The sequence below is a fragment of the Pezoporus occidentalis genome, unplaced genomic scaffold (assembly GCF_034315485.1).
Source record: "Pezoporus occidentalis ecotype Australia unplaced genomic scaffold, CSIRO_AGI_Poc_V1 ctg45, whole genome shotgun sequence".
Lineage (NCBI taxonomy): Eukaryota > Metazoa > Chordata > Aves > Psittaciformes > Psittacidae > Pezoporus > Pezoporus occidentalis.
In genome coordinates this window covers 3,513,013-3,537,704 of record NW_026915780.1, presented here as the reverse complement: position 1 = coordinate 3,537,704, position 24,692 = coordinate 3,513,013, and the positions used below count along the sequence as shown (strand labels likewise).

The following is a 24,692-nucleotide window of genomic DNA, read 5'->3' as shown; positions in this document are numbered from 1 at the left end:
TAAGGGGGTGGAAATCAGCAGGGACCGCAGATCTTCTGACAAACTCCACAGGATATGAAGAACAATGTAAATGTAACAGTCCTGGCAGATATATTTCTGTATTACTGTTCCAGAGATAACAGCTAAGGTGAATCATTTCCCACCACCTACAGCACTGAATTATTGCAAATTCTGAAGGGACCGTATTTATTTCATTGGTAGGTAGCAATTTACTTAGCTGAAGATCATTATATTTATGTGTCTGTGAAATCCTCACAATAATTATATATTTGAGCTGTCTCAGAAGTGCTATATATATTCTCATTAGTCATGTACTTCCAAGGATATGATCATTCTTTTTTCCCCTCCAACAACCTTTGCGATGCGAGTGCGAAGCACTGCACTGCACATGAACCTCCAGTCTTGGAGTTTGCCTAAACTCCAGTTTAATCACACAGCAGGGTGGCCTATCTTCAAATGGAAATGCTAAAGCATGCTATGAAATATCTTCATTTCCTTAAATGACTGCGCTGGAGAGCTTATTTAAAACAGACCACACGGTGCAACAAAACAGAGGAGGAGATGGGGAAAAAAGTCCTCTGTTTGACATTACTTTTGAACAGCTTGCCCAAAAAAGGTCATGATGATGTTTCCAGCAGGAGATAAAGGCAAAGGGAGTTTTCTTCACTTCCACTCCTTTCTTTGCCATGTAGTCAATTCTACCTCTCCAGGTGGAGAGGGGACCAGTAGTCAATTCTACCTCTCCAGGTGGAGAGGGGACCAGTAGTCAATTCTACCTCTTCAGGTAGAGAGAGGACCATTTAATTCTCTTTGATGCACTTCAGAAGGCTCAACTGAAAAGTGTTTTCGAAACACAAAACGTTGTAGGAGTCTAAATGTAAGTGGTTGGTAGGCCCTGCAGGTCGAGGGGAGCAAACCCGGTGAGCATCAGTGTTCTGAGTTGAAGCACATGCTGATGTTAAAGCTTGCAGCCCTCACACTTGGAGAAGATCACGCTTTCCTCTACCCCAGCCTTTTACTCTCTGCAATGTTCCTGCAATTTGTTTGATTCCTTCCATCCTAGGAAGGGAACAATGGGAAGAGGAGCCACGCTGACAGTTCTGCGGGCTGAAGGTCCTTGCTTGTGATTAATGTTCATATTCCATCCTCCTGCAGAAAGTTTCAGCCAAAGAAATAAGAGCTTTAAAACCATTAATCACTTGCATCACTACTCTCATTCTGTCTAGTTTCTTATTTATTTGAGTAACTTCCACAAGCAATAAGGAAATGTCCTCCGTTGTATTTTCCTCTACCATCCTTGCCAAAACCAGACAGCTTTGTAGTTTGTTTCTCCTGGTTTGGCTGATGCAATTTTCTTCTTCCTTTCTGGAAATACTAAGCACAAAAAGATGCAAAAATAGAACTTGTGGGCAAGGTCCATCAGGTCATAAATGTCACTCATTAGCCTCAGACCTACCAAAATAACGAATTAAAGTGCATAGAAGACTCAATCTTACATCCATATATGCAATGTAGTGAGTGAAAGTGGACAAAGCAGACAGAGGCACCATAAGCTTGATAGAGTCCATCAGCAATGCAGGACAATTACCAAAGTCAGGAAGCAAAAGGTTAGAGGTTAAGTTCCACCTTGGTCTGTATAAGCAAAGGTTGAAACAAAGACAAACAGTTCTCACTCCTTTTGCTGGTTAGAGAAATTGAATTACAGAATCCCAGCCTGGTTTGGGTTGGAAGGGACCTTAAAGCTCACCCAGCTCCAACCCCTGCCACAGGCAGGGACACCTTCCACTAGAGCAGCTTGCTCCAAGCCCCTGTGTCCAACCTGGCCTTGAACACTGCCAGGGATGGGGCAGCCACAGCTTCTCTGGGCACCCTGTGCCAGCGCCTCAGCACCCTCACAGGGAAGAGCTTCTGCCTAAGAGCTCATCTCAGTCTCCCCTCTGGCAGGTTAAAGCCATTCCCCTTGGCCTGTCCCTACAGGCCCTTGTCCCAAGCCCCTCTCCAGGTTCCCTGCAGCCCCTTCAGGCACTGGAGCTGCTCTCAGGTCTCCCCTTCAGGAGCCTTCTCTTCTCCAGGCTGCCCCAGCCCAGCTCTCTCAGCCTGGCTCCAGAGCAGAGCTGCTCCAGCCCTCACAGCATCTCCGTGGCCTCCTCTGGCCTCTCTCCAGTGGCTCCACATTCCTCCTGTGCACACCTCCACTCCTTAAGGAGTTCAACTGCAAGTAGGACCCACATTTCTCAGGTGAGCACCCAGTCCCACCAAAAGCAGAGGAATTTTTCAACACCCCATGGTTGTAAAAATGAGCATCAAGCAAATGTGAAGCAGCATGACTTGGCAAATAGACCTACCCATTGCGAAACCCATCCACAGCAAATTAATAAGCCTAAAGGACTCTCATGGTTTGAAACCGTGCTTCCTAATCTATGATGGCTGCCACATTTATTTTATTACGATATAAAATAAAGATCACACCTTTAAACTTTCTGCATGGCTAATGAATCAGCTGAGAGGGGATGGCTCTCACGAGAGGTTCATGCCTGTGGTTAGCAGAGTCCCACAGATACACAAGAGATGCAATTAAGCTGGAATATCCAATTCTACAGCTCTGACACAGCTTATTATTTGACTAGCAAACAAGGAACTTCTTCAACTTAATTGCAGCCTGGCTTTTCTACCACTGATCTTTTCCATCCTTCTTTTCCTTTAGCCTTCATAGAGTTTTGTTTTATTTTAATCCCTTGGTGGTTGTTGTGCCTGGTTTGTGGGTCTGTGTTTTGTACTATGGAGATGCACAGCTTCCGAATGAGGGAAGCAATAGCTGCTGGTAACATTTACCCCATCACAGCTCACTTGTTAGAAATTGGGATTCAGATTAAAGCAATTTGAAGCATGAATTTGATCTGTGCCTTGATGGAGGGTCTTAAGAGCGGCAGTGTTCAAGGCCAGGTTGGACAGGGCTTGGAGCAAGCTGCTCTAGTGGAAGGTGTCCCTGCCTGTGGCAGGGGTTGGAGCTGGATGAGCTTTAAGCTCCCTTCCAACACAAACCGTTCTATGTATTTAAAACTACAGAGGGCAGCACTAAAAACACATCAGCAATGATCTGCATGACCTGCTGGTGTGTGAACAGAGCTGAGGTTTGACCACTGTTAGAAGCTGAGCTCGTACCCCCAGACAGTGCCCTTGCTCTGTGGAGCTGCAGGTACTGATCACTGTCTTAGCCATGGACACAAACTTCTCCTGGCTGAATATCATCTCTGTCCCCCTCTAATGCAATGCTTTGATTGCCCTCTACAGAAGGAACAAGTGATTATCACTCATTAACAAACATCCCTGGCACAGGGCACAGGGACTGTCTGCCCATGCTCCGGTACTGGCTGGGAAGGGCATGGCAGAGCCACTGCTTTGCAGGACAGAGCCTCTAAGGGTCAGGTAATTACTGGCCTCTCAGAGGCATAAACTGCCTTTAAAGCCAACAAAGTAAACAGGAACTATGAGGAGATTCATCCAGCATTTATCTTTTCACTTGTTATCTCCGATACACAAGCTCATTCTTACACTGTATTGCAATGCATAAAATATTAAAATTAAAAGGCTCAGGGAGTTCTGAGAGGGGAAAAAAAAGAGCAAAAACTATTTGAGATTCAGAAACATTTCATCAATATGTGGTGCATTTGCATACTGGAATGGGAGGCTCCTGATTATGCATGTTTATTGATTTTGAGTTTGTTTTGATTAATGATAAAGCTATGATACGTCATGTGAGGAAGGAAGGCTTGAGGGAGCTGAACACAATACAAATGGGGTGTAGTATCAGAAATCCTATTTATGCAAATAAGAGGACATTCACATGCATTTTGCTCAACCATGGTTGTACCAAAGCTCTAAAACCATTCTCTTTTATACCCTGGGTAATTTGGGGAGGCATGTTTCACACAAAAACACTGCATAACAATTACTTTTTTCTTCATTATGAATGACTTCTATTATATTACCTTGGACAAAAGAACAAGCTTCAATTCCCACTGCACCTAATTTATTATTGCTGACGAAGATATTGGTTTGTGTCAGGGTGCAAAGAAATGTACTGCAAACATCCTACCGGGGGAGTTAAAAGGGAGTGGGGAGAAGAAGAGAAGGAATAAGAAAAGACAGAATCATAGGATCACAGCATGATTTGTGTTGGAAGGGACCTGAAGATCATGCAGTTCCAACCCCTGCTACAGGCAGGGACACCTTCCACTAGCCCAGGTTGCTCCAAGTTGCTTTGTCCAACCTGGCCTTGAACACTGCCAGGGATGGGGCAGCCACAGCTCCAACAGCTCCATGTCCTCTTTATGTTAAGGACATCAGAACTGTGCACAATACTCCAAGTGAGGTCTCACCAGAGCAGAGCAGAGGGGCAGGATCATCTCCTTTAACCTGCAGGTCACACTGCCCTTGATGCAGCCCATGACACAGGTGGTTCCAGGACATGGGTGGTTTCTGCACTGTGAGCACACACTGCCAGATGGCTATACATATAAAATATGCATATATAAAAGTTTTGGCATCTTTATGAGAGATCAATATTGACACGTTAACCTTCAGTCAAACCACTCAGGAAAATGGGTGAAGTCTTCATTAAAGAAAGCTGTAGATACTTGTTATTAGAGTGCAAAGAAAATGTAGGGACAGACTTCCTATAGGTGGTATACTAAGGACATTAACAGCGACAGATCCTATTCGTGTCTTGGATATCACAATTTAGACCGTGCACTGGGCAGTGGGCTGAGATTATTCTCAATCTACCCAACAAGACACCATCACATCCAGATAAAGAAGACCATCAGATGGCCTGTGTTCTGACGCATGATTTATTCTCACAGATCTCAGCAGGATCCTTGCCTGCATGGCAGCTGCCACGTATCTACGTTGGCTGCAGGATCAGAGTCTAGAGAGTTTAAACATAAGAGCAACCAGAGAATAAAGAAGGGAATGGAGGTGAGGAGGATCCCTTCTGCAGGTGCTCCTGTGTGTTTGGAGAGAGACTCAGAGGGAAGAAGTGGGGTCAGCTGAACAGCGAGAAAGGGTCAGGCTGCCACACAGCCATTGCTGCATCTGAAGGGCTGGATTTATCTTGGAAATTGGGCCTCTTAATGCCTCCACTGCTTAACAAGGCTGCTCCCACTTCAGGGACATCGTTATAGGAGACAGATGAAACGCTCATCTGACTCTTTCAGCTCAAGATGCTGGAAATTTTTCTCCGCTTTCAGAAGAAAGAGTATTGCCCGTTGAAAGGCTCCTTTCTACAGCCATTACAGCAAAGCAGGACGCCCAGGCTGCAGGACAGCCTCTGCTTAACAACTCCGCAGGGATCTCCCTTTTGTGGTACTTACAGGTCAGGAGCAACAGAGCCAAAGGGACACTGGGGAGATCACAGCTATCTTCTTTCTGAATGTAACAGGCTGTCAATGGGGACGTTGGCATAAGCTCAGAGTGCAGGAGCCCATCACTGTACCTGGGTCCCTCCTAATTACTCTGCAAGAAGGGGTCCTCTAAGCCATGAAAGTGCACATACACACACATTTCTTCCTCTAACAAAGCAAGTTGCATTCATTTCTGCACGCATTTGAAAAGGCAGCTATAGATTGAATGGAATTTCAAATTTCCTAAGGAATTATTTCACCCAGAGGCTAAAGCTCTTTTATATTTAAGCCCGAATTTAACTTGAAGCATAAAGAAAACTGTAGCATAAATTAGCCTGATGCTAGAAAAACAGGAAGTCGAATTAAATCAAAGTAGTAAACTGAAGAAGTCATTTTGTTAATGTGCTAGATATTGTCAGTGATTAAGTACGTAACTGGAGTAAGATTATAGATTCTCAAAGGCAAAACAAAATAACTGCGGCTTGAAAAAGTATCCGAAATGTGTAAACATCAAAAATTAACAACTGGAAAAGATGTTTAAAGCCATAAACCCGTGCGAGTTACATATTTCCATCCGTGTCTGAATCGAGTTGTTGTGTTTCTCTGACATGATTGAGAGCCCACCGATACCCGTATAAATCTGACAATTCAACTCATTGCGACAGCTCTTACACTCATGTAATTCGCATCAAAATAAAGCCGTTCCACGCCTCTGCCCTCCTATGGCACCAAACTGTATTGCATGTTACCCAGTAGTTCTAAGAGTACATGTTCGTTTTATGCCAAATGATAGCAAGCTTCATTTAGAAAGACAATTAGCATCGCGCATCCACAGAAAAGCTTTGCAGTAATGCTTAAAAGCTGACAATGTAATTTAACCTCAGTAACGACACCAGGGTTTTCCCATTTTTGATGGAAAACATTCCGCTTCTGTACAACTGCCTTCTCTCCACCAGTGCTTTTATTTAAGTCTTTAAACCTGGTACTTAACCCCATCCATGAAATATTACCCAATATGTTGATCACGCTGGGTTTTAATTTCAACTCAACTGAAGAAGCATTGTTAAAAAGAATCACTGCATCCCAGGGGAATCAGGAAATTACACTTTATTTATTGGGCTATGACTTTCCCATAAGCAGATAGAGCCATCTACCATCTGATTGCCATCTGAGGGGAGGCACAGCTTGAGAAAGAGCACTGCCAATGTGCCACTGGGCCATTGATGAATGAAGCAATAAGACGAGAAGGTCTGGGGCTGAGGGTCATTAATGCATACCTAAAATGCCATTTGAGGCCTGATGACTGGTTAGTATTATAGAGCCTGAGCCCACAAGAGTTTATAGACTTGGTACTGCTGTTGGTCTCTTTGCACAGTAGGCACTGCCATTTGTAGGTGTTAGAATACACTGGACAGTCTAAACATGACTTATTTGGCGGGGGGGGGAGAATGAGACAGAAAGAGTGGATGTTAATTTGGTATTTAAGAAGCACTTCCATTTCAGAAATAGCATGCTTCCAGTTTCAATATTCTACGGAATGAGAGACAAATTATGTAAAGGATCATAAAAACATATCCACAGCCATTAGTTTCTTCAAATACTCCACTGGCAGGTAACTAAGTCCTTAATGAAGCTCTAAATACTCTATAGCAAATCTCTGCCCAGGGAGAGAAGTGCTGGGTACAGCAAAGTGTAGGAGTCAGGACTACCCCATCCTATAGTCCTTGGGAGCAGGAAGCTGGCCTAGATGTGCCCCATAGGTCCCCTCCAAGCATCAGTTCATTGATTCTATGTGGTTGAAGCATACCTATTTCAAACTACATTTCTTTCTGTACACCCCATTAAAGACAGGATAATTTGAGGTATTTCCCTTTCAGGTGAATATACTGAAGTATAACAAACCATGATCAGATGAGAGTGAGCTGGTAACATGCTTCCCATAAACACCACACAGCTGCCTGCCTAGACCATAAACTGGGTGCTTTAATGGTTCACTCACACCCACTATTGCCAAACATCTGTATTTAGGTCAGTTGGGATTCCTTCCCTCGTGAATAGACTTCCCTTTGGTTAGATACTCCAAATACAATGTTTTATCAGCTTGTTATTTTATTACTGTGGGGAGGCCTACAAGGATGCTGGAGAGGGACTCTTCATCAGGGACTGTAGTGATAGGACAAGGGGTGATGGGTTCAAACTGAAACAGGTGAAGTTCAGGTTAGATATAAGGAAGAAGTTCTTTACTGTGAGGGTGGTGAGGAACTGGCATAGGGTGCCCAAAGAACTGGTAAATGCTCCATCCCTGGTGGTGTTCAAGGCCAGGTTGGACAGAGCCTTGGGCAACATGGTGTAGTGTGAGGCATCCCTGCCCATGGCAGGGGGTTGGAACTGAATGATCCTAAGGTCCTTTCCAACCCAAACCATTCTGTGAGGCAGTTCTATGTAGCCCTTTCCTACTCCAAAGTGGACCAGGACTCTGTACTTGCCCCCTACTGCTCTTTAGATAACGCAACAGCAGCAGGGGAGAGGTTAAGGAATGATTCTATCATGTGCTATGATTTTAAAAGTCCTGCAGGCTGGGATTTAACAGAGATGTCTAACACAAAGTTTTTACTTCATTTCAGAACTGTTATTTCTTATCAACCAGCATGGCCACTGTATCGACATTTCTGTCAGCTACAGGCCTATACTCTCAATTCAACATTAGCACCATCACATCAGTACTGCTCAACCAGGGAAAAGCTAAACCAGTAGAAGAGCTTTCATAGAAGCTCAACAGTATCCACACTTGAGCTGTAGCAGTGTAAATAAAGCAGCACCAGTTCCGGATGTAGCCACATCTCCACCAGCATTGCTACTGAATAACTGTAGAGCCCAGGGAGGGGAAAGGGCTCATCTTCACCACGTTTATGTCAAGCTACTCCATTCAGCCTATCCTTGAGAGTACACATAAGAAACAACATCTCAGCTACATGGAGTGATTTGATTATGAACACAGAGTGATTAGATTAGCAGCAGATGACTTGGAAATCACGCTGCTGCATTCCCATTGAATTACCAGCTCCAAGAGCAGCAACTGATGGAGCTACTCTCAACAACTCCCCCTTCCACCCAACCCTCCCCTTTCAAGGCTTTGAGCATCTCTTTAAGGTTCTTCAGACACTGAGCAAACAAAAGGTAACGTTTCAACCTGTACCAAACCCAACCTGTTACCATCAATAACTATGTCAATAGGGTCTATCAAGGTCAAGATGACTACTAAAAGCTTTTCCTAGGTCACATTTCATAAATGAAACAGCTATAAAAGCTGATATCCAGCTTACCAGGAGTCCACACAGGCCAAGAGAGAGCAGCTTTGAGTGAGACCAGTTCTTCAGATCTAATTATCAGCAACCAGGGCAGAAGGAAGAGCAAGCACACATCAAGTAAGTGGACATAACCATGCAGACACCAGCAGAAGGCCATGTTCCCACATAGTTGAAGTGATGCAACCCATGAAGCAAGCTGTCTTCAACCAGAGCATGGAAAAACTCTTCAGCTCAGCCACATCAATCACCAGGCTTAGCTTGCTGTAGGGTTCAGCAACTCTTTAAACCAAAGGAACTTGCAGCCATCTGCCCAGCCCTTTGTTTTTAAGCAATTTTGCTTGAGTTCTGTGAATGTAGCTCACATACTGGAAGCACTTATAAAATAACATGGAATACACTTAACAAAGTTGTACAGACAGTCCTGAAATTGATGTTGGCTCGAGCTTAAAACCAGACAGCAACACTACCTACTCATTCAGCAAGACTGTGGTACGAAGCCTCAAAGCAGAGGTTTTGGCTGCGTTCAAGTTGTTGTTGACACTGTCCAAGGAAATTTTGCAACAAACTCGTTTGTTTTTTTCTGTTTTAATAAAAGAAGGCACCGAAAAGTCCATCTTTACCAGCCCCATGTAGGGCATAACCTCTACTTCTCCACAACAGTACTCAGCTGAGTTAACCCATAGCATGCCCACTCTGCCGAGCTCACCTACACCCATCTCATCCTAATATCCACCAGCAGAGAGTACTGGGTAGGAAACCTTTTTGGGAGTTACCAGCCTTTCTCCCCTCCTTTCTAGCCCGAAGGAAGCAAAACCTCCATATTGCATATTACTTTCACTCAGTATGGTCTTCTCTTCAGAGCCATTATTATCCCAAGATTAAACAAACCTGATGGTTTCTATCCAAAGTACACAAAGCTCTGACTTTCCAGAATTGATCTGGGGTGTTTAGTATTCATTTCAAAATCCAATATGTTGTAGCTCATGGTATTTACCCAGGAACCACACCTAGAGCCTGAGATCTGTGGGAATCACCTGTTCTGTTCAAGCCAGCACAGTGGGTTTCAGTTTGAATACAGGTTTCATGATCTCCATAGTTCATTCTCTGGAATGTTTATTATAATGTAGTTGTAAACATGTATTAAACCAGAGTTCCTTTAAAAAAATCCATGTTTGAGTCAAAATGTGAAGGGAAAAATAAAGGGGGGGGGGGAAGTGAAGGGAAAAGTGAAGGGAAAAATAAAGAAACCTTTCTGTTGGTGTTTTAAGACATACCAAACTATAGCAATTTCTTTCCCCATATCCAGTTGTAACGCTAAACCACAGATAAACATTACTAACTGAGCAGGAATGTGCTTCTTCCTTCTGATGGAGGTCCAAGATTGCCCTCTTGAGTATGGCAAACAGCATGGGGTACTTCACTTACCATGTGATTGGCACACACTTGAGTTTTGAATCAGTTTGGAGATGAAGTTGTTGGCTAAAACTCTGGAAACTCTGACTCTGGAGTTGTCAGGCTGAGAAAGACTCATTCTTTTAAACAGCACTATATTCCTTGGCTTTTTCTCTGTTTTTACATTGTTCATTAATGTTTTGCATTTCTACAGATTGTGCACACACACCACACCACCACCCCCCAAGAACTTGCATAGGGGGAACTTCATAAAAGAAGTTTATTATTTCAGTGTGTGCTAGTAAAATAGCTGCATGTTTGGGGATATTGTCTAATGTAATCTAGCTGGATGGCACACAAAAGGTCAGCCAGTGCAGGCTGACACAAAAAGATGTATCTGTTCACTGAAAGGCAGAAATCATTTCTTACCATAACTCATTTCCACGGCATCTCTTACAATGTAGGGAATTCTAAGGGTTGAGGGTTTATTTTTCCATTTATCTTGCAAACAAAGGAAATTATCCCATAAACTTATGCTTAAATTATTTTAGTCAACATCATTTTGCATAGCAACAAGTTTATTTCTAGTATATTTTGAGACACAAGCTTTGGTTTATTATTGCATTGATGTTAATGGAAATGATCCAGAAAAGGAAAACATGTTATTTGGAGGTCTGACTCTAATGCCTTCCATATCCTAAAGCAGTAAGAATTCTGGGAGCAGAGTGCTTGCAGGATTGGTGCTGAATTCCCTTCCTTAGGGCCATGTAAGTGTAAAATCCTACGTTCATTTCAGAGCCAGACCACCTCAAACACAAACCTTCATGGAGCTTTCCACTGTCAGCTTGAGCTGGTTTACCCCTTGTGCCATGACGGACACACACATGTGAGTGCTCACATACTCCCCAGAGCAGTGCAGAGAGTACACTCTGTACACTGGGGAGACCCTTCCTAGCAGTCTTGATCCAGTCTGCAGCAACAACACAAGAGGGACGTGGAGCTGTTGGAGCGAGGCCAGAGGAGGCCATGGAGATGCTGCGAGGGCTGGAGCAGCTCTGCTCCGGAGCCAGGCTGAGAGAGCTGGGCTGGGTCAGCCTGGAGGAGAGAAGGCTCCTGAAGGGGAGACCTGAGAGCAGCTCCAGTGCCTAAAGGGGCTGCAGGAAACCTGGAGAGGGGCTTGGGACAAGGGATGTAGGGGCAGGCCAAGGGGAATGGCTTTAAGCTGCCAGAGGGGAGACTGAGATGAGCTCTTAGGCAGTTCTTCCCTGTAAGGGTCATACACAGGAATGCACACACTGTTTACAACATCCTTTCTTTCTTTGCTTATGCAACTGCTGTGTTATAACCAAACATTACAGTTATTTTGCACAGCAGTCTAATGTGCAGCTTTTTTATCTAGCTTCTCACATGGGCAGTAACCTGCCCTCACAGCCATGACACCTTTCAGAAAAGGTTTCTGAACACACAGTTTTGACTCCCTAGTGTGGAAATCCTCAAGGCTCCAGTTCCATCATATACTTCTTTCAACACAGATACTGTCAGCTGCTTGAGGTACAGCCCCACCGCTGATTCGGAAGTTGAACGAGCTTTTGTATCAAGATCAGGGTCAACCAGTATCAAATAACCCATGTACAATCACTACCTCTGTTCTCCTAACAGAGGTATGGCTGAAACTATGCACAATCATGCTTTTTCTCTTCATTACAATTTTTATAGTAATGTATGTCTTCAGAGTAACACGAGTGCTGATTTCAATGAACTCTCAACTGCACAACACATTCACTTCACGCATGTTTATTTCATCATCCATTTGAGTAAGAAATAGTTTAGATCTCAAGTAAAGGCTCTGATGATGATGATAGATTGGTGCTACAAAGGTGGGTTGATAATTAAGATGACTTGTCTGGCTGCAGGTTTTTTTCCTTCTCAAGAATGGGTTTCTCAGTGCACTGCTTTTCTGTGTGCTGTTTTGGATACCGCCTATAAATTGGGCTCTCAGAGCTTTTATCTTTCATAAATGAGGTCTGATAAATGGTTAAGCCATCTTCTTTGCTGGGGACTGGCTTATGAGCCCATTGGAGGAAGTTCTGGGAGTTCTGTTGCCGTCTCTCTGGTTCCACCTTCCTGCGGCCCAAACCCTAAGGAAAAAATAGGAAGACAAATTAATGTAAAACATATGATTTACAATCACAGTTTCACAGATTCATCTTGCAACAGTCACTACCCCAGTGGGAAGTTAAGGAAGCTGTTACCACAGTGATTCCCAGAACTCAGGGTTCATCTTTAGCAAGTTAAAAATAGGATTGTCAGACTTGCCTGGATGAATATATATTCAATGGGAAATCTGTTGACCTTCCACCTCTTAGTACTAATAAACCACTTCAACTTTGCATTTCTGTAGCACACTATCTACTCCAGGCTATTTAGTTCTACTCAGCTAAATTAATCTGCAGAGTAACCCAAAGAAGCAGGTTAATAATTTTATGTCTGGACTGCAATAAAGAAACTGAGACAGACCATGAAATCTGAATCTTCAAAGCTGTCCCTTGTGTGTCCACACACGGAGAGACACAGACTGATTTTCACACTCCATAGCTTGCAGCAAATTTATTTGGAATTATGGTTGATCAGTATCTCTAAAGCTATGAGACACTGCACAAAGGGCACAGAAATGGAGGTCACTCCCTGAATAATGAATACCAAAAATGCAGGTCTAAAAGAGCTCAGAGTCAGACGAACTATCACAATTCACTGCTTCCTCCTCTACTTGTGATCTGGTGAACTGCCCTATTGCTTTTGTTAATGACAGGACAAAGGAGAATGGCTTTAACCTGTCAGAGGGGAGATTGAGATGAGCTCTTGGGCAGAAGTTGTCCTTGTGAGGGTGCTGAGGCACTGGCACAGGGTGCCCAGAGAAGCTGTGGCTGCCCCATCCCTGGCAGTGTTCAAGGCCAGGTTGGACACAGGGGCTTGGAGCAAGCTGCTCTAGTGGAAGGTGTCCCTGCCTGTGGCAGGGGCTGGAACTGGATGAGCTTTAAGCTCCCTTCCAACCCAAACCACTCTGATTCTATGATTCTGTGATATGTCAACAATCTAAGAAAAGTGGAAAAACATGAACTTGTTACACACAGAGAAAAGCCCAAACCAATATAAATTCTATTCAAAGTTGTGTCTTCTGCAACTTATATTTAAACAGGTATTTTATAGAGGTGGGATTGGAAAATAATACATTTTGGAGATACATTGTGGGTGTCCAATGGAATTTGCTTAAATTTAGGACAAAAAAGAGCTTGAACCAAATAAGCGGGACTGAGCCCCCTACAAAAGTTCATCACAAAGCCAATCCCTTTTAGCAGACTAATAGGATGCATCACCAGCTAGAAAACCATATTAAGACAAGAAAAACATTTGCTAGGACCCCTAGAAAATGCCTATCAAATACCCAGATCATGGCAGGGGGGTTGTTCTCCTTGAGTTTTGCCACCCTCAAAGACCATCTCTGCCAGTCCCAGAGGAGTCCCATCCCAATCCTAATGAAACATGGGGTTTTCTTTGCTGTTTACATTTTTCTCTTCTAGCAAACCTATAGTTTATGCAGGGGGGAGAAAAAAACCCTGTGTTTCATCTCTGGCAGGCTGAGAGATCTGAACTTGCTGGATCTTGCTCAGTGCTGGTACTTACAAAATCAAAATATTCTCCTACATTCCGCAAACAGTGCTTGTTGTCATGAAAGGAAAATGGGAAATTGTTCTTCAATGCAGTCTGAAAAGAAGAAACAACAGCAAATAAATATCAACCTTCATACACCTGGTTTGGAGTATATTTGCGTCTTACTTCTTATATTCTGCCAGATGCCAAAATTACTGCTGCCTATATTCTAACACAGAAATCATAGAATCATAGAATGGTTTGTCTTGGAAGGGAGCTTAAAGCTCATCCAGTTGCAACTCCCTGCCACGGGCAGGGACACCTTCCACTAGAGCAGCTTGCTCCAAGTCGTGTCCAACCTGGCCTTGAACACTGCCAAGGATGGGGCAGCCACAGCTTCTCTGGGCACTCTGTGCCAGCGCCTCAGCACCCTCACAGGGAAGAACTTCCTTGTATCTAAGCTGAACTTCCCCTGTTTCAGTTTGAACCCATCACACTTTGTCCTATCACTACAGTCCCTGATGAAGAGTCCCTCTCTAGCATCCCTGTAGGCCCCTCTTCAGAGATTGGAAGGCTCCTCTGAGGTCTATATTCACATATTACATTTTTAACTGCACACAATTCTGTAGGGGTAATGTGGACCCTTTGTATTTTATTTTATTTACAGGATCATCTGAAGGATTTGCATTCCCTTGACTTGAATATATACACAATTAATATAAAAGTGTGACTTCCCAAATAAGAAAGACCTTCTGTCTGCAAGCAGCAAAATACTGCACGTCCTGTTTGATTCACCAGTAAGGCTAAAGCTAATTAAAATGAACTACAAAAGGGACCTTGAAACTGAATTAGTCTATGATTTATGTACTGAACATCATGTACCCTGCTTGTTGCAGGGGAAGTGGAGGAGGTATTAATTGCATAACTCATTTATAATCTCATTCTTTAACATAATGTTAAGCCAGTTCCCAAAATGAACCTACTGTTTTAGAAGAAAATAAGGACAACTGCAAAAGAACCCTTTAAAAAGTAATTTAACTGGCTTTGAATGAACTGACAGAGGGTAGATTTAGGTTGGATATAAGGGAGAAGTTCCTCCCTGTGAAGGTGCTGAGGCCCTGGCACAGGGTGCCCAGAGAAGCTGTGGCTGCCCCATCCTTGGCAGTGTTCAAGGCCAGGTTGAACACAGGGGCTTGGAGCAACCTGCTCTAGTGAAAGGTGTCCCTGCCCATGGCAGGGGTTGCAACTGGATGAACTTTAAGCTCCCTTCCGACCCAAACCAGTCTGGGACTACATATCATTGCAATATTATTAAAATAGCTAAAAACTGAAACACTGAAATCTCTTCTGGATTATTAAATTGCCTCTGTTCTTCCCCAAGCACTATTCTGTTGCTTCATATTGGGAGCTTTATGGTTTTTAACTGCAAATGCTCTAGCAATTTTTACTTTTTCCATTGTGGAATACATTTTCCCTCTCCCAACTATGATTTTCACCTCCAAAAAGAGGAGCAAGTTTCAATGTGCAATGTGCAATTTAACAAAATAGGTTTCAAAAGTGAACCTGAATCAGTTCTGAAGCTAAATGCTACAGGAGGCCTGATCCAGCATTACAAAATACTAAATCTGCCTGCATGGAGTCAGCTGCAAAATTATATCTGAGGGCATTTGCTGTCTTAGACAGATTTTCTGCCTTTTTTTAGGTATGTGCCACACGTTCACTTGTTTTCTCATCCAGATTCACCCAGACTGTAGTTCTATGGTTAAGTAAATTCAACAGACACATTCTCATACATGCGTTTAAAAATAAGCGCCTTCTAAGTCCCTAAAATGTGGCACTCACTAAAATATCTGACTCCAATTACCAATCATCATTTTAGGAATAGTGTTTATTGCCACTGCCTATATTCTGCAGGAAAACTGAAAACCAAGGTGGCAAATACTGAATATCATCTCTTGGAAGGATTCCCCAGATTAACTAATGGTTTACAAAAGGAAGTATGAAAAAGGAGGTAATACAAGCTTATACAGCGCTGTGTTTCTGAGGAAACTAATCCCACAGGCAGCAAACCCCCTCATACTAAGAGATCACAGACATCCAGCTGCACATGCAGCTTCCAACACTTTATCAGCGCTTCTTAAAACTGTGACAGAAACAAACTTCCACAGGTTGCTCCTGGGACATCACATTTTAGCCTTTAAAGGCTCAAATCTTTGTACTCTCATTGCTGAACTCATCTGAGTTCTTGATTTATGAGAGAGAGAAATTCCACTAATTCCTTTCAACAGTAACATGCCAGTAAATGCAAGATATAAACCAGATGAACAGTCCTACTAGTGCTGATAAAAGGTCCAGGTGACCAGGTTCTCCTTTCTGAGTGGCTAAGGACAGATGCTTCACAGAAAGGTATACATAATATCAACATAATGTACACTTATGGTACAATATAATCTTCTCCTTCTCACTAGCCCCCAGCTTCCCTTTTAAATAGTCCTTCCTGCTTTTTGGTACAGCAAAATCTGTGAAATGAATTCAATATAATTGCTATGCTCATAGAAAATGGAAATAGAAAATGTTCTGTGCATAAGGTGGGTGGGTAAAGCAGAGCTCAGTGTGATGATAAAATAAGGATATAAAAATGTGATTATGAAACTGTAACACTTTAAATCCTCAAGGTTTTAAAATACTGTATTTTGTTTCCAAAACTGTCCCATATCTCCTCATTTTTAAGCATTTTTAATGATCAAAAAAGTAATCCTTTGCCTGACTATACGGAATTGCTAACATTCAATTCAAAACAGATCATCAAATTTCACTTAAACTGTCTTATATGGCTTTACACACAGGCTTTGGGCTGAGATAGCTCATGACTGATTCTGTGATATATTCTGACACATAGATATGTCTCAAGTAGGTAGAGTAGCTACTAAAAGAGTAAAGTAACTGATGCTGGCAACCAAGAACTACAGCAGGACTTGAGTACCCCAAATTAGAACTAACGATGAAATATGTTTCTGCCTTAGCACAAGCAGCCATCATTTTACTCCCTGAGGCACAAAGTCTGCCACTCTGCTACAACTGCTTTACTAACTACCACACTTTACTTAGCAAGTGCTGTCCTGCAAAAGGAGTTTTTTAAGTTGTATTGCCACAGTAACTCACCTGCTCCTGAGCTTTGAATGCTAGCGGCAGTTTCTCCTCAATGTACGGAGCTGCTTTGTTCTGGACCTGGTTTTGTGCAGAACTTGTAGTTGGCTCGGCTTGATTCTGGTCTACTCCAATATAAGCAAACTAGAAAATAACAACAATTGTGACCCATTTAGAACAAAAACCCCAAACAACAACAAAACCCCAATTAGATCTGATCAGAAATGCGGCCAAAATTGCTTTTTCCCACTTATTTCTTATTCTTTGGCTTGCAGCAGCACCTAGTGGCCTCTGGAAAAAATCTGGGGCTTCCAAGCACACAGCACGACCGCTGCAATGAGGACATTACAACGTCACCAGACAAGAATACTGTTCCTCCAAGAACCTTCTGAAAACTGTTTATACAGTGATAATCCATCTATGCCATAACACTTCCTTTTGCCTATGCTGCTGACGCTGTTGTAGGTTTGAAAACACCGAACTGGGGAGGAACAGATCAGCCAAACATTAGGCCCATGGGTTCAGAGACGGAAGAATGGACGGTGCCAGGCGTGGGTCACAGTGCCCTGCAATGCTGAGATGTTCCAGCCCAGGGACCTGACAGGGGCTGTGGCACTTCTGAGAGCAACAACTGAGGCAAACATTGAATCATAGAATCAACCAGGTTGGAAAAGACCTTTAAGCTTATCCAGTTCAACTGTTCCCCAGCACTGCCAAGGCCACCACTGAGGGCCTTGTCTACACAGGAACACTTCCAGGGATGGTGACTCCAGCACTGCCCTGGTCAGCCTGTGCCAATGCCTGAGCACCCTTTGGGGAAAGAATTGTTCCCAATATCCAGTCTAAACCTCCCCTGGTGCAGCTTGAGGCTGTTACCTCTTGTCCTATCACTTGTTACCTGGAAGACTGACTCCCACCTCACTACAGCTCCCTTTCAGGTAGGTGTAGAGAGCTATAAGGTACCCCCTGAGCCTTCTCTTCTCCAGACTAAACCCTTCCAGTTCCCTCAGCTGGCATTTTCCAGACGATAATCATCCTGGGCTAAGAGACCTCCAGCACTGTTGGAAGAGTGGAAAAAACACACTGCCAGAGCTGGCTTTACTCCCTCTGAATGCAGGGGACACCTTTTCCTCATCATCATTAGGAAGGGTGAACCCCCTTCCCGGCTGAAAGCCACGATCACCCCTAGCGCAGAGCTCAGGGATGACAGGGAGGGAGCAGCAGCGCCCCGCCTCGGCCCTCTCACCCAGTTGAGGGTGCGCTGCGCGCTGGGATGGACCCGCCGGTCCCTGTGCATGGCTCCGGCTGCTGCTGCCGCTGCTCTGCCCCTTCCCGGCCCCGACCCTGCGGTTCTCAGTTGCCACTGGTTGCCGAGCTCACAGAAGGGGTGGATGTCATCTCCGTGACGTCAGACATTCGCCGTGACGTCAGCTTCCCTGACGGCATCACTGGTGATTCGGGTGTTCCAGCAGGATCCAGAACACCGACGGCAGGCTCTTCCCTGCCTGCTGCAGAAATGGGGAAACGAGTCGGTAGAAGCACTGAATGTTGTCTTAAAGTGGAGGAGAAATAGAGTTCTGTTTAAATATTAATTAGTTCTGCACAATCACTCCAATGACACTTCACAATCTCAGTGGTAATATATGAAGAGAGGTCACCCCTATTACAGACATAGTCCCTACAGTGGAGGTAGCAGATATTTTTTATGTGTAGTGCTTTGTAACTTTTTTTACAACTGTGGAATCATAGAATCAACCAGGTTGGAAAAGGCCTTTCAACTCATCAAGTCCAACTGCTCCACAGCACTGCCAAGGCCACCACTAACCCACTGAGGGCCTTGTCTACACAGTGTGTGAACGCTTATAGGGACGGTGACCCCAGCCCTACCCTGGGCAGCCTGTTCCAATGCCTGAGCACCCTCTGGGGAAGGAATTGTTCCTCATCTCCATCTAAACCTCCCCTGGTGCAGCTTGAGGCCATTACCTCTTGTCCCATCCCTTGTTCCTTGGGAAAGCCCAGTCCTCTCCTGGCTCCATCCTCCTGTCAGGCAGTTGTAGAGAGTGACAAGTTGCCCCTGAAGCACGGAATCAGACTCTACAACTCAGAGAGAGTTATAAAGCAGGTATGTTTATTACTGGGTGCAAGGGGGGTCGCTCCTCCTAACTTGCACACTGAGTGGTTAAGCAAGCAGATATTTATTACACACAAACACACATATTCATTAGGTTCCCGACAGATTGGTGGGGGTATTATAATTAGTTTAGGTACTTATTATCATAAGTCTCCTCCCTTTTGGCGCTTGTGCACTGCCCTCTGATGGTAGTGGGCAGGGGTCTTCAAGATGAAGTAAGCAGTCTTCCTCATAGTGCACTTTTCCACAGTTGGATGCCCCAGTAATCACAAAACCAGCTGAAACCAGCCATATCTGTAAGTTTGTGATAGCTGGCAAAGATTTAGGACAGTGTGACCTTCGTACAGAATTTATTTCAACAAGAACAGGATGGGCAGACAAGGAGTATCCAAAGGTAGCAGATGTTCAGGACTCACTATCTCATAATTAGAAGGATGGTAAGAAATAACTGACTCATTAGAAGGATGGAAAGAAATAATTCACTCATAAGACTACTAAATTCCGTTATCACACCACAGGCTTACACCAGAAACATTGTTCTCTATCTTAGACCTAAGTTAAGTTCAAAGTATTTTAACCCTATGTTTTCCAGGCACTTACTTTCCTTAGATCAACCCCTGAGCCTTCTCTTCTCCAGACTAAACCGCCCAGGTCCCTCAGCCATTCCCCATCACAGTTGTGCTCCAGACCCTGCACCAGCTCCGTTGCCCTTCTCTGGCCCCACTCCAGCACCTCAATGTCCCTCTTGTAGTGAGGGGCCCAGAGGTGAACACAGGATTCGAGGTGCAGCCTCACCAGTGCCCGGTGCAGGGGCATCATCACTGCCCTGGCCCTGCTGCCGCACTGGTGCTGATACAGGACAGGATGCTGGTGGCCTCTTGGCTGCCTGGGCACAAGCTGCTCATCTTCAGCTCCGCCAATCAGAACCCCAAGGTCCTTTTCCATGGGCAGCTCACCCAAGCCTGTAGCGTTGCATGGGGTTGCTGTGGCGCAAATACATGACGCGGCACTTTGCCTTGTTGAACCTCATAACATAAAACCAACCTGCCCAAACCCAACGACCCCACAGCCCACCGCCATTGCCCGCCACTGCCGCCTTCCCCTCAGGCGCAGCCCCGCCCCTCCCGCAAGCCCCACCCCCAGCGCTCTTCTATTGGCCAGAGTGCTCCTTCCCCACCCCTCGCGCTCTCCTATTGGTCAGTCCGCGTTTTCCCCGCCCACCAACCCCTTCCGGGACTTCTTGAGGAGCCTCGCGAGATCTGGCTTGACCGGGCCCCGCCGCGCCTCCGGCGTCCGCGTGAGGGGAGCGGGACATGGAGGAGGTCTGCGGGGCCGCGGCCGCCGCGCCCCTAAGGGGAGACGTGGAGGAGCCCAAGCAGGTACCGGCGGTGACAGTGAGGGTGGGGGGACCTCCGCGTGCTTCTCCGCAGTGCCCCACAGCCGCGGGTGTACGGGGGTCCTGCGGCTGAGGGGCACCGTTGCCCTCGGGCCGCCCCGGAGCTGCCCCGTGTTGCTGCTCCCTCCGCCTCAGCCCGGACCGTGTGGGGCTTCAGGCAGCAAACACAGCCCACAGTAACGTTTTAGGTTGCCTCATAGGTGTGGATCCACCTTCCAGTTCGGTGAGTAAGGGAATGCTGTTGTAGGGCTGGAGTGAAGTAGGGAGTGTGCTAATTATGATTAAGCTTTAATTGTAAGCGGTGTTTCTGTTGTTATGCTTAAGTGCAGGGTGCTGCGTTGTATTTACATAAACAGTGTCCTGTGGATCTGTTTTTCCCTTAACATGCGTCAGTTTAAAGCTCTCAACACAAGTGTGGCAGCTGCGTGTTTTGTAAAGAAATATGCAGTCATAAGGTGTATTTATTTATAGTGCTTCCCTGTGAGGGTGCTGAGGCGCTGGCACAGGGTGCCCAGAGAAGCTGTGGCTGCCCCATCCCTGGCAGTGTTCAAGGGCAGGTTGGACACAGGGGCTTGGAGCAAGCTGCTCTAGTGGAAGGTGTCCCTTCCCGTGGCAGGGGTTGGAGCTGGAGGGAGCTTTAAGGTCCCTTCCAACCCAAACCAGGCTGGGATTCTGTGATTATTAAAGCAGAAACGTGTAGCTTTAGTGTTGGTGTTAGTGAACACTTATTTTCGCAAGCTTTTGCAGCATTAGTAGGAATTCTATTTTAGTTTCAGACTTTCTGAGTAATTTTGCATTCCGTGGGAGCTGCCTCGAATGACATTTTAGCCTTACAAAGTGGAGCGCATGCTTGACGCAAGTGTTGGAATTCGTGTAACTGAAATGTTCAGAAGTATAGGAAGGAGAAAGCTATAAGTGAATGTAAGACTGGGCTTTGCTCCCTAAGTTAAAAATAGCTTATAGAGCAAGTCTGGAAGTTTTAATTAGGGTAGATTTAGATTAGACATTAGAAAGAAATTCTTCCCTCTGAGGGTGCTGAGGCACTGGCACAGGGTGCCCAGGGAAGCTGTGGCTGCCCCATCCCTGGCAGTGTTCAAGGCCAGGTTGGACACAGGGGCTTGGAGCAATCTACTCTAGTGGAAGGTGTCCCTGCCCATGGCAGAGTGTTGGAACTGGATGAGTTTTAAGGTCCCTTCCAACCTAAACCATTCCATCATTCCATGAAATAATGGACTGATTTCTCTTTGAATACTAGGGGTCGGTGTTGTTCCTTGGAGGCAATGAAGTGAAAAGCAGTGCTGTGGTGAAGTACTCATCTGCCCCACCACAAGCAGCATTTGCCCGTCTTCAGGAGAAGACAGACCTGAAACTTCCACCTGCCAACTGGTTGCGTGAAAGTGCCAAGCTGGGACCAGCAGGTACTACCATTCTTGGCAACAACAAGAAGAGTAAACCCTTTTCAAGGTAAATAACAGTAGGCTTTATTTTTTCCAGGCTTTTAAGAATAATTCTAGTAGTGAACTTGGACCCTCTGTAATTGAAAGTAGAAAGTGCAGACTTTGCCATAGCAACTTGGTCTTCTTAGTCATTCTCTCTCTGCTTTTCTATCCTTAGTTCTTGCCTGTGTGCTGTTGTCTTGTCTCCTTTATAAATGATTAATGATGCTGGTAATGTTGTTGATGATTATTCTTTTCAAGTGCATGTTGACACCTTGCCTGAGACAGTCAAACTGACTTCATGTTCTTCCCTGGTTGGCTGTTGCCAGTTGGCCAAAATCAAACTAGACTGGTTCAGCCAGCCCTTCTGCTTCTGATAACAGGTGAAAATTGAAGATCTTGAAGGTTACAGAGGAAATTTATAGCCCTTCTGGATCTTTAGAAAACAGACCTGGCTAACAAATGTCAAAAGAAATTTCAGAGTCATGTCAGGAGTGAACACAGAAGGTGAAATAAGGGGCAGAACCAAAAAGCAGCATTACCTTTCAGTATGGATGTTTGTTCAACAGTTGGATGAATGGAGTTCAGAGTGTTTAGAAACAGGAGGCTTAAATCCTGTGCTGAACAAGCAGATTCATGCCAAGTCAACTAGTTAGTGAAATTTAACAGTTTGTGTTTAAATCCTCATCATCTGTTTTAGGACATGTACATTTTTGAGCAGAGCAGTATGTTTCTCGGGGGTTTATGATTTTCTCCCCTTTATTTTAGATACTATGTTTGTTTGTCAAACAGAGGCTGATAGTTTAACCTGTCTCTGTCTCCAGTGTCAATATTACAAAGCTAATAGCGGAAGTACAACTTCAGACACTTGCACATCATGTATTTGTTTGGGTTATAGTAATACCTGGTTTAATTGTAAAGAATAATCTGTACATTTAAATAATCCAACTTCAATAACTTGTAATTTAGAGAGGCTTTAATAAGGGTGAAGATACAAAGATGTGTCTGTTACAACACGTAGGCCAGTTAGAAAACAGAAATTAGGGATAAAATTAAATGACAGCAGCTAAAATTAAGCTATTTATGGTGTTTAATGACTTAAAGAGAAGCTCTTTGAAAAAAAAACTGTTCTTGTTTTTAGTGGTAAAAAAATTAAAACTTAATTTCTCTAATTTCTCATAACTGTCTTAACACTTCAATAGCTGTTTTTTTTCATTTCACAAAACTTAAGCTACCTATTTGAGTGTCTTGAAACTGGATTTAAGCAATTTGAAAGAGAGCTTTGAAAAACATGTGGAATGTAAAACTGAAATTGTTTTGCTGATTAACTTTAGATGTTATTACACCTAGTAATGTTATATACACTTTTTTTTTATATAAAGAAAAAACCTTTAGGTATCTAATAAGCTTAAAAACATGCAGTTGTCTATTTAATGTTACATTTGTCTTAACTTGTAATATTTTCCAAATAGCTTTGGGATGGCCTATGACTTCATTGACTCAGTTGGAAATGATGTGGATGTTGTGTCTGATTCAGAGGTAGGTGTAACTTAAGTGCTATCGTTCAAACTCTTGTTGTACAAACCTTATTTTAAGACACTGCCGTGGCTTCTGTCATCTTTGTGTCTTTTGAGGAGAAGTAAAAGATCCCCTAATGGGTCATTGAATTTCTGCTCTGTGATTTAAGGGAGTTGTGATCACTGAATAAGGCATGCAGAGATAAAAACATCTTTCCTATGGATTTCTGTAATTAATGTTCAGCTAAAATATGTGGTTGAATGAATGCAATACATCAGTCTTGCAATGTAGTTGACTTGTGTGTTTGAAATAACTTTTTTTCCATGTAAATCATTGCTCTCAGGATGATTTATTTTTCTCTTTATCCTTATCTAGAAGAGAGCCCCCTTCAGTCTTGTTTCCTCTGATTTTTGCCAGCTCTTTCGGTGCTGGTTATATCTGTAGAATTCAGATGAGGCTATTCAGAAGAGGAAACATACACACCCAGTTAGTGTCTTAGTATTGATGTTGGCAGATTTTTATTCAGGCTTAGATTCCTCTAGGTATCTGACAAAGTGTTGATATTCCTGTGGTAAAGCTTTTAAAATCCAAACCATCCGCTTGCATTTTTCTGTCACTTTTGATGATACCTGCTTGTGATGGTCTGAAGAGAGATCAAATTTAAACCACGTATGTGGTTTATACTGACTGCTTGGTCTCTTTATTGCTGTCATTCATGTTCTCTGAGTTCAAGAAATGCAACTTCTTGTGGAATGGCTTTAAAGTCACTGACACTGTAAGGTTTTATTTGCCTGTCCATGCCTCTTCAGTACTAGTAGTATATTCTTTGCTTATAGTTTTCTAAGAATTGTCTTGCAATGCAGTATAGTTCTACTGATTGTCTCTGTTCTCATTTCTCCTGCAAGAACATTAAAAAGCTTCTGAAGATTCCATACAGCAAGTCACACGTGAGCATGGCAGTACATCGCATCGGGCGGACGCTGCTCTTGGATGAGCTGGATATCCAGGAACTCTTCATGAGATCATCTCAAGTGAGCTATGTGTTTTTGAAGTATGGTCAAAATGAATTATTCCAAGGATAGTGTAGCCACCAAGAAAGCACATATGTGTAAAAATGCCTAAGAATTGTAGGCAAATACAAAAGGTGCTTTGTTTGCAGCACTCGGTTTACCCATGAACTGCATCTGATGGTATTGTAGGTCTTAGGCAGAAGTTCTTCCCTATGAGGGTGCTGAGGTGCTGGCACAGGGTGCCCAGAGAAGCTGTGGCTGCCCCATCCCTGGCAGTGTTCAAGGCCAGGTTGGACAGGGCTTG

At 44.0% G+C, this 24,692-nt stretch overlaps 2 protein-coding genes across 5 annotated transcripts in view; one reads left to right on the top strand and one right to left on the bottom strand.

The window, feature by feature from the left end:
- Positions 1 to 11,400: 11,400 nt before the first annotated feature.
- TEX36 (testis expressed 36) lies at positions 11,401 to 18,289 on the bottom strand. 2 transcript variants are annotated; one of them, XM_062635243.1, is made up of 4 exons: positions 18,144 to 18,289; positions 16,913 to 17,041; positions 13,784 to 13,864; positions 11,401 to 12,240 (listed from the first exon to the last, which is right to left on the bottom strand). In XM_062635243.1, the coding sequence occupies exons 1-4, from the start codon at positions 18,192 to 18,194 to the stop codon at positions 11,992 to 11,994; spliced, it is 510 nt and encodes a 169-aa protein (XP_062491227.1). In that variant the 5' UTR covers positions 18,195 to 18,289; the 3' UTR covers positions 11,401 to 11,991. The 2 variants fall into 2 exon arrangements, with proteins under 2 accessions (XP_062491227.1, XP_062491228.1); XM_062635244.1 differs by lacking the exon at positions 13,784 to 13,864.
- A 2,004-nt stretch (positions 18,290 to 20,293) lies between these two features.
- Positions 20,294 to 24,692, top strand: part of EDRF1 (erythroid differentiation regulatory factor 1) — a 28,038-nt gene continuing 23,639 nt past the window's right edge. For 2 of the 3 annotated variants that reach the window (XM_062635217.1, XM_062635216.1), the window contains exons 1-4: positions 20,294 to 20,407; positions 21,680 to 21,888; positions 23,333 to 23,399; positions 24,284 to 24,409. In XM_062635217.1, the coding sequence (XP_062491201.1) occupies positions 20,342 to 20,407; positions 21,680 to 21,888; positions 23,333 to 23,399; positions 24,284 to 24,409 (468 nt within the window). In that variant the 5' untranslated portion in view covers positions 20,294 to 20,341. The remainder of the gene's footprint in view (positions 20,408 to 21,679; positions 21,889 to 23,332; positions 23,400 to 24,283; positions 24,410 to 24,692) is intronic. The other variant, XM_062635215.1, reaches the window with a different exon arrangement.